The sequence below is a fragment of the Tubulanus polymorphus genome, chromosome 4, assembly GCF_964204645.1.
Source record: "Tubulanus polymorphus chromosome 4, tnTubPoly1.2, whole genome shotgun sequence".
In the NCBI taxonomy this organism is placed as follows: domain Eukaryota; kingdom Metazoa; phylum Nemertea; class Palaeonemertea; order Tubulaniformes; family Tubulanidae; genus Tubulanus; species Tubulanus polymorphus.
Window position 1 is genome coordinate 21,272,140 of NC_134028.1, and position 10,028 is coordinate 21,282,167.

General features: G+C 38.5%; 1 protein-coding gene across 1 annotated transcript; it reads left to right on the forward strand.

Moving 5' to 3' along the window:
• Positions 1 to 1,272: 1,272 nt before the first annotated feature.
• Positions 1,273 to 9,606, forward strand: LOC141904423 (aminopeptidase N-like). Its single transcript, XM_074793010.1, has 19 exons — positions 1,273 to 1,300; positions 1,545 to 1,944; positions 2,263 to 2,427; positions 2,929 to 3,052; positions 3,201 to 3,324; positions 3,439 to 3,593; positions 3,677 to 3,793; positions 4,067 to 4,201; positions 4,318 to 4,383; positions 5,050 to 5,204; positions 5,592 to 5,683; positions 5,804 to 5,943; positions 6,246 to 6,449; positions 6,778 to 6,857; positions 7,173 to 7,283; positions 7,395 to 7,562; positions 8,103 to 8,246; positions 8,430 to 8,508; positions 8,759 to 9,606. The coding sequence occupies exons 1-19, from the start codon at positions 1,273 to 1,275 to the stop codon at positions 8,909 to 8,911; spliced, it is 2,640 nt and encodes an 879-aa protein (XP_074649111.1). The 3' UTR covers positions 8,912 to 9,606.
• The last annotated feature ends 422 nt before the right edge of the window (positions 9,607 to 10,028 follow it).

A 10,028-nucleotide genomic window follows, 5' to 3' on the forward strand; every position in this document is an offset into this window, starting at 1 on the left:
TCCCGGAAGGATTCGAACTTGGTGGTATCGAGATTGCCACGTTACGAACCCTGCCACACTAAACCGAGCGCGCAGCTACATGCGCAGTTCAGTTAGATAATGTCATTCTAAGCCAATCAGAAATCCCGTCTTATTTTAGATCGGGTTTTCCCATTTGGAGTTCATGCGGCAAAAGCTGCGCATGTACCTTCGCACCCGGTCTACTGTGGCAGAGGTTCGTGTCGTGGCTGAGTGAAGCAATGCCATCAGGTTCGAATCCCTGCCGAGGGAGGATGAGTTTTACGGCCAACTTAATGAAATGCTGCATATCCGTTATTATACCCCCACAATGCCGGAGCCAGGTTGTTCGGCGTCCGACGTCCGCCCATGGACACTTTGCCCGGAGATCTCCTCCTAAACGACTGGCTCTCTCTCCTTGTAACTTTACACAAACGTTTGTCTGGATATGTAGTTGCGCACCTGCGCTTTAATTTGTGGTTTGAGCCTTGTTTTCTCGGATGCTTAATACATGGTAAAGATGATGTCTGATCTAAATGAAGCAGATTTGATAATGAAGATGTTTTGCAGATATATAGCGGTGGAATGATAAGCCCCATGCGCTAAATTTCCGGGTCACATGATATTCCATGTGGCCACGAGGGGGAGTTGAATACTTGAAAAAGTGATAATTTCAGATCACCTTGTAAACAAAATTTATTTCATTATGTGTCCGTCCCTTGGGTGATTGAGGCAGGTGAGATGTCCACCCCTATTGGGAATAGTGGTTATCGACCATCAAATATGGCTGCTGAGGCAGCCATCTTGAATTTCTAGTAAGTGCGATACAGCCTGTACTTCCCGATGGATTTTCATAGATTTAGGGAGTGAGTTTAAGAAGGTGAAATGTGCGCCCGTATCGCAGATGTAGGTCATCAGTCATCAAATATGGCCGCCAGGGCAGCCATCCTCAATTTTCTACAATTATTCTTACAGTCTACATATACAGCCCAAAATTCTAAGTGGATTTTCATGATACTCAGTGTGGATATTAAGGTTATTGGCCATCAAATCTGGGAGCTAGGGCAGCCATCTTGAATTTCTTGTTTGTACGATACGCCTACAATTCTTAAAGGTTTTCATGAAACTTTGAGTGAAGATTAGGGCTGGCAAGATGTCAACCTCTATTGAAAATGGAGATCATCGACCATCAAATATAGCCGCCAGGGAGCCATCCCTTAGCACAGTTTCAAGGTCAAAGGCTGCCCCTGCAACAAAACTGATATATGAATGAAAATGGCTTTATGGCCAGGGTATTTTGGGGGTATTTTAGGCCGCAAGGTGTAATCTAGATCAAGATGTTACCGGCATTTTTTTAAATTAAAGAATTAATGTAGAATGTGACAGATATTCAAAAGCGGGGCGCTTTCGCGGAGCAAACTATTTGCAATCATCAAAGTATCCTAGAATACATGGTGGAATACGAATACGGCCTGGATCCGCGCCTGTAAACAATCTTCCTGCAAACCTAAACCGATATCGACTGATTGGAAATTTTGTGATTTTAGGTGCTGTACCGCGTCTGCCTAGTCACGTGACACCTAGTATGTATGAGTTGACGATACGACCGATATTTGACGATGGCATGCCGGAGTCTTCGTACAGTTTCAGCGGCGCAGTTAGAATTACCATCGAATGTAATGCGGCTACTGACCGCATCACAGTGCATAAGAACGCCGATCTGACCGTGGACGAGAACAGCGCTCTAATAACAGCCAAAAATGGAGATTCAGGTCTGAAGATTACTGGTTGGTCGTACGATCCTGAATCGGAGTTCTATACGGCCCGATTAAACCGCAAGTTGACACAAAATCATAGATATGTGTTGGATATGAGCTTCACTGGTCGAATGCTAAACAACAGCAACGGGGTTTACTATTCGGTCGATAAACACGACGATATTTCAAAGTGAGTGAAATTGATTAAATTCCTTCTAGGTCGGTTTCAATTTGAGCCTATTCTCCAATCTGACTCTGGGCCCAGTATTTAATTGAACTGCATGAGCCTAGTTCCACAGGGAATACTTTAGAACTCATGACCCGGTTTTACAGATTAGTGTTATCGTGAACCCTGGGGCAAACTCAATTGAAAAGGTATTGAGTAAGCCCCAAGCAGTTAAAGATAATCAGTCTTTAAGACCGGCCCCTCACTCTTAGTCCAGTTCTACAGTATGTTATGACTCTGTGCTTAGTTAAAAACCATATTTTCAATTTTCAATTTGTCTAGTGTTGTCGTGTCGACTCAAATGCAGCCGCTCAGCGCCAGAAAAGTTTTTCCTTGTTTCGACGAACCAGCATTAAAGGCTGAATTTGCTATTACTGTTGTTCGCAGACCCGAAATGATGAGTCTGAGTAATGGAGGTTTAAAAACCACCAGGGAAACTAGCATCAAGTAAGTAGATAACTGAAATGGAAAGAACATTTCAGGTGATTTAAAAAAGCGAACCAAAACTGTTCCTAACTAGTCCCAATTTGACATACCTTTCCTCAAATAGCATCCGTAGAATTGGTATCAATTTGATACTCTTTTCACTCTTACTCAGTATCTGACACCAACTCGAGGTAGAATTTTACCGGTCTCAACTTTCCCTCAGTAAGACACATAAGGGCCCGGTTGCACAGTCGTGACTTAAGTCAATAGTTGGTCTAAGACCAGTCTTAAAAATATAGACTGTTGATTTAAGTTGGTCTTAATTTACGACTTAAGTCACGACTGTGCAACCGGGCCCTGAGTCTTCTGTATTGTACAGACTCTTACTCAGTATTTGACACCAACTCGGGGTAGAATCTCACCATTAAGAATAGAGTTTACACTGGTATCAATTCAAAATGTATTCCATTGTGAGCTGTTTTCTGTCCATCTGAGTTGTAATTTTGACCTATACGTATACAGGTATGGTGACGGTTGGGTTGATGATGTCTTCGAAACTACGCCAGTCATGTCGTCATATCTCGTGGCTTTCGTGGTTTTTAAAGATTATGCGAAATTCAAATCAGCTGAGAATCAACCCGTACCAGTAAGCTACAAGTAGTCATACGAATAATAATTTCTATTTTCGATGACTTCATCGATTCAGCAGAACTCGTATCAACTTTCTCTCATAACTAAAAAGTTGCATTATGATGACGCGCCTTCTCATTCTCGATGATGTTTGCGCTTTGCAGGTGTCAATCTGGGGACCGCAGCGTAAGATTCAATTACAAGGAGAATATGCACAGAAGATCGCAAATAGTTTAATTCAGTATTTTGGAGACTATTTCAATATTCCATACGCGATGTCTAAATTGGGTAAATTGTGTCTTGTATTCCCCTACCGTTTCCATTGTCTATATAGCTCCCGAGCCCACATTATCTCAATAATATCTGATAACTATCTAACTTCAATATGCGATGTATTTCTAGATTTGGTGGCAGTGCCTCATTTTGAAGCGGGAGCTATGGAGAACTGGGGTTTGAATATATTCAGGGAAATAACGCTTCTCTTTGCGCCTGATTCCGCATCCAATTTTCAGAAGCAAGAAGTAGCAAATGTAGTCGCTCACGAAATCGCCCACCAGGTACGTGTGAATAATAGTCCAACAACCGACAATGATGACGGCAGCCGTAACTAATAAATGCTTACGTTTGTTTCTATTTTAAGTGGTTTGGTAATCTAGTGACTATGGCCTGGTGGGATGATTTATGGCTGAACGAAGGTTTCGCTTGTTACGTGGCTCATCTCGGTGCAAGTTACGCCGAACCGGAATTGTATGCAGAGGTAAAATAATCTAAATTACATGTTCTTATTTCGTCGATTGATGTTGTTATCTAAGTAAAGATGTCTAATTTGCTTACGTGTGTCATCTTATAAAGACTCGACCCTTGTTGTATGTAACATGTCGCCCTTTCAATATAGGTACATGAACTAATACATGTATATCTATAATAATTCTACAATTTGTTAGAATCAGGATTATTACCCGATGTTTAATGTTTTATCAATATACAGCTTGCTGATGAACTTGATTTTACAATCATTGTTTTTTCTTAGCATGAACAAATTCTCTTAAACGAGGCTCTGTTTGTCATGAAAAGGGACAGTTACACGTCGTCCAAACCGGTCTATAACGCTGGTATCGACCCTAGCAATATAAATGAACTGTTCGACTACATTCCGTATTACAAGGTCAGTATCTGGCGACCGATGCAACCGTGAGTCGAAGTCAAGTGATAGGAAACCGAGCGATAAAGAAACAATGTGGTCAATAGATATAATGAATAACTGATCAGTTTTCTTTTCAGTCGATACTTCTATTAAGAATGTTAAATTTCTTCGTCGGGGATGAAAACTTCAAGAAAGGAGTAAATGTAAGTGTTTCCGAATTCAGTTACAACATCGCTCAACATCTATCCGTTGGTGCATAATGATAATGATATTCATCTATAACGTTATCCCTATATACATGATACAACTGGTAATGGAAACAACAGTAATAATAATCATGATAATAGTAATGATGATATTAATGATAAAAGTCACAATAATATTTATGATAATATTAATGATAAAATTAATAAGTGATATCAATATAAATGATAATATAGAAATAAAACATGATACAAAAGGAAACTCGACAATGCCTTTGGATGGAAAATAAGGTATCCGTAATTTTTATCAAGAATTCTAGTTCGACCTTGTCGTTTTGGGTTCAGCAATAAAGGCGTTTTATTTCACCGGGGAATATTTCTCATTTTCATCTGATTTTTAGAATTACCTAAAAGCTTACTCTTACCGCGTAGCCACACATCAAGATCTATTCAGACACTTGAACCAAGTGAGTAGCACGTCAAAGATTAGCCAGTTGTTTTTGAAATCACTATTCATTTAATCGGGAATAAAATTTATCTCGTGGATTTTACAATTCTTTCTGGATTTGGATTTATAATGTGGATTGATTTGAAAATGCTGCATTATAATCTATGTCATTGCCCGTGGCTGACTGTTGATAAAATATATTTCATTCTTATTTCAAGGAAGCCAATGGATTGAGTGTTGGCGAAAAGTTCGAGGCCTGGATAAAACAAAAGGGGTACCCTATAGTGAACATCATTCGAGATTCAGCAACTACGGCTCGAGTCACGCAGGAACACTTTCTCATCCAGTCTGGAGATGAATCTATCGAGTCCGAGTAAGTTAATTGATACCTTTTTTAAAGTATGTTCCGTAAATTTGACAAATACATTGGGAGGATTCTCCGAGGGAAAGTTTGAAAGTATAGGATGTATATACTTGGTGATAAAATAATAAGCTGATAAGGCTGATAAGATTTCCACGTTTTGAGACACTGATAAGATTTCCACGTTTTGGAGCCAAATAACGAGTAAAAAAAGTTTAAAAAGACTGCAGCCTCGTCACACTAGTACCGAAATATTCTACGTTGTTTGTTGAATGATGGATTTTAAACCACTGTCCCTGATTCAATAAACTTGAATTACGTTTTAAGAATGGATGGGTATCCCAAAATTCGTATATCGTCACGGTAAAACAAGGTTGTATGTAACATTATTTTCTATAGTCTGAGATGGCATATACCTTTAACATTCACATCTGAAGTTAATCCTCAATGGGTTGTCTCCAACAATGACGTCATATGGGTCGATAGTGACAGTACGTACTTTAACACATCGAACACATTTTATCAACCGATATTTGTTATCGAGATAATGCTTTAAAAATTCTCGTTTAATCTTGATAATCAAAAGCAATTTCGTCGCTTTATCACTACAGTTACTCTAAATGGAAATGATGGTTACCCGCCTAGTGATTCATGGATCGTGGCAAACGTTAAACAAATGGCTTATATTAGAGTTAATTATGACCAAGACAATTGGAAGATGCTGGCAGCGCAGTTAAAATCGGATCACCGGGTATTTCAATATCTGTTGTTTGTCGGTTCCATCCTAATGAATTTATTTAGAAATCAGATCCATAAATTTGAGCCATTTGGAGCTGAGTCAGAGCTGCGGAATTGAGCTTAACATATTTCATTCATGGCGAGTCGTTCTTTCTTAGTTGCCAAACGTCATAATCTTATTGAATCTTTGAAGTCATTAAGAATTTTTTCACCAATTATATTTCACTAAATCGTTAACGTTTAAGATAAGACTTTGAACTGAAAAACAATTTCGCTGCATCGTTGAAGGAATTTGTTTGTTCTCTGACTGTTTAGGAAATCCACGTGATCAACAGAGGATCACTGATCGACGATGCGTTTAACTTGAATCGCGCGAATAAACTATCAATATCTGTGGCGTTTGATTTGGTGAAATACATCGGAAAGGACAACGAATATTACCCTTGGATATTGTACGGACGAAACCTAGCGTACATTACTTCGATGTTAGAAGGGGACACTGTTTACCCCTTATATTCGGTGAGTTGATCAAAGTGTTCCATCTCAGTACATACAGTCAGGGCTGATTTGTCACCCAACAGGGATTCGAACCTGATAGCACTTCTACTCTGCCTCGCCTTAGGCAGTTAAAGTGTTGCTGTCGATCGGACATTTTTCAGATTTCAAAAACACATGTCAAACGTCCACCAAATTATTTGGACACCGTCTTTTGAGGAACTGAAAGGTCGTTCTTTGTTCAGCAAATGTTTGAATACTTCGGCACAGGGGTCAGCTGCTGCTGAAAGGATGCAAACCAGTTTTAAGGCGGTTTAAGCTTAAGTTAATGCCATTCCCTATTTATTTATAGAAAATGTTAAGAGAGCAAGCGGACAGCAACTACAATATACTAGGCTGGGAGGCGCAGCCAAATGATTCATTTTCTACCAAGTGAGTTATCTTCAAGCATTTCCCAACATTGAAAATTGAAATGGTACTTCGACACCGATAATCTATAGCTCCCAAGCATGACATTTAAATCATCAATAACGTAGCTCCTTTTTAAATGATTAGACTCACTTGGAGTTGAAATTATTAGGATCCTTTGGATCTATTTTCCTGATTTTACGTATAACTTTCCGTTTATCGATTCGGTTGATTTGATCTGATTTGATATCTATAAGCCTAGGTATTTAGTGTGCCCCACAGACCAAAACCGGGGATTTTATCTTGAAAGCTTCTGCGATCTAAGCTTTCATTTTTTAGAAAATTGAGGAGAAAGATGATTTCGCAGGCTTGTGGAAATGGTCACAAGAAGTGTTCTTCGGTGTTGAGGCAAAAATTTGAAACATGGAAAAATGAGCCGAACTTTAACACGTATGTATGCATTCTATTCTAGTCAGCTTATCACTTACCTTCTTAATATAATCCGCTACTCGGTGCTGATCGAGTCATGTCTCTTTTACAAGTCTTTTCTTCTATATGTAGCATTGACGTCGACTTAAAGGATGTAGTTTACTGCAATGCCATCAGGTTCGGCTCGGAAGCGGATTGGAATTTCGTTTATGAACGAATGGTAGCTTCAGACAATGGACAGGAGAAAGAAACATACAGACGTGCCTTAACGTGTAGCCAGGATCGGGATACTCTAGCCAGGTAAAATTCGGTCAAAGTCAGTCAGATGTTTTAAACATCGTTCAATTATTTCATTGAAATGGGCACATGGGCCCTACTTTTCTAACTTCAAACACTATGAACATTTGGAATGGCAGGGGTGTAGCCTGGTAGGGAGACACTGCGGGACCTGGCAGGCTACACCTGTATAGCCAAATTATCACCTTTGATTATAATCCATGAACTAGCTGGACGAATTAAAACAAGTCTTTACAATATATAACCAATGTATCAATTCTTTGGTTTTTATTTATTTTGTTTAAATGTGATATTGAAATGATATAGTGACATACATTCATTTAATATTTCGTGCATAAAAGTCATGGCTCAGTCCCCAAATGTAGTTGGTTTATTAGTTTCTGTTATCTATGTAGTCTAGGCACCGAAAATCATTTGCCAAATGGACCTTACATTAAGTCGAATTTGTCTTATAAAAATCCGACTATCTTACTGGTCCCCGAAACATTGAAATTAACTGTATTTATATTGATGATATCTCGAACTTATATGTATCGTTTTTAGATATTTGACGTACTCGTTAGATACAAATATAATTGATTCTCAAGATGCGTATGACGTCATTAGATCCATCGCTTTTGAAAGTAAGCTGGGACGTGAACTGGCGTGGACACTTTTCGTTGACAATTTTGAAACAATCAAGGAAAGGTAAGACAAAAAAAACGCAAGGACAGAAATATCTTCAAGACACCTGACCAATGTAATAGGCAGTCCACATCTGTATGAACCATTTTTAAACCACGAAAACTTTTTTGAAATATTAAATACTCATACGCGATTATACGAGTTGTGTCGTCACGAAAACACAAGAATCAATGATTGATCTTTTAGATACGCCGATGGTTTTTTGATGTCAATAATTGTAGATTCAATAACAGCAAATATGCGATCACAAGATGAAGTTGATAAGGTAGGTTTTGTCTGTAACGATACACATTTATAATGTATAGAACCAATATATATATATATATATATATATATATATATATATATATATATATATATATATATATATATATATATATATATATATATATATATATATATATATATATATATATATGTATATATATCAAAAGCCTTTTTCGGCTCCACACATTCGAACTGGGTCCAAAATATCTAATGCCGCGATTATTTCTCGTTCATTGATATTTTTGTAGCTGCGAAGGTTTTTCGATGATAACAAGCAGGATATCGGCGATGACGCGCACCTCTTCGAGGCAGCGTTAAACAAAGCGAATAGTAACAAAATGTGGGCAGATAGAAACCTCGGTGAACTGCAAACGTGGCTTCAAAATAACGCGACAGTTTAAAATGTAGCAAGTAATTTTCGCTGGTTTCCTCAGATTTTCAAACTCTATTTCATCGATTAATGGTTGACTCTAGTTTAGGTATGGAACGTCGCGATCACACGAGCGTATTTGACCCGCTCCAAGTGTGACCCGTATAAGATTAGGTCCGGGCCAACCGTTCACACAGGTTCCGCCGAATTTCAGAGATTCGAAAAAGGACCGTTCCATAGGATATGACAAAAATATTTTCGAAAAGGGCACTTCTCCAAAATTTCTGGGCTCCCTTCTAAGTACGGCCCTCGAAGTGACCCAGTTCACTTGCCGCAGCATTGTTTGATAGCACTTTTAGTAATAAGTTTATAACAAGTAGGCCTAACAAGTTTTAGTAACAACCGGGCCGGTTAAACCCTGGCCAAATCGTCTCACTGTGATCGCGGCTTCTAATTCACGTATACTGTACACTACAAAACAAGTCCTCAATGCCACGAATCGCTTCTCTAGCAAAATTGTTCGATATCATCAAACATACAGAGGGAACCGATTTGTGGCATTGAAGATTTTCAAATTGATTAATAGCAAAACAATTCTTTGATGCCACGAATCGCGTCATTCTTTTTGGATTATGTATTTATATAGGAAAATTTCGCCAAATTCATTCTTGTAACGGATAACATTGCTATTGATTGAAGAAAGAAGTATTGAAAATTTGAAATTATCTCGAGAAACGTTAAGTTACGATTCATATTCAATTACTTAGTTTTTTATTTCATTCTTTTTATTTGGGATTATTTTCATTCATCTATTTTTTCGGTTCTACTGTTTATTACTGTAAAAGCGAAATTTGTCGTGAAAACGACACGATATGTCGACATATTCATGTCGACTTGACGCGATATATCGCGATACGTCGACATAAATATGGTGACTTGTCGAGTTGGAACGCGACAACTCGAGGCCCTTTATCGCTTCCGTAGTCCAGAGATGTTACTCACACACGGAAGGATCCGCCGAAAGCGAAAAAGTCGCTCTAAACCCGGAAACCGACAACATAGATCCAACAGTGAAATAGGATATTACATATGACCGTTTATTAAATCAGAATTGTTTCAAGGAAATATTTCATATTGGATCAAACATT

What these genes read in the sequence shown, in the direction of transcription:
- LOC141904423 (XM_074793010.1), top strand. Translation starts at nt 1,273, where the DNA reads ATGGCTTTATGGCCAGGGTATTTTGGGG. An exon ending in ACCAGGGAAACTAGCATCAA is followed by an intron (nt 2,428 to 2,928) that starts GTAAGTAGATAA and finishes ATACGTATACAG; the next exon opens with GTATGGTGACGGTTGGGTTG. An exon ending in GATCGGGATACTCTAGCCAG is followed by an intron (nt 7,563 to 8,102) that starts GTAAAATTCGGT and finishes TATCGTTTTTAG; the next exon opens with ATATTTGACGTACTCGTTAG.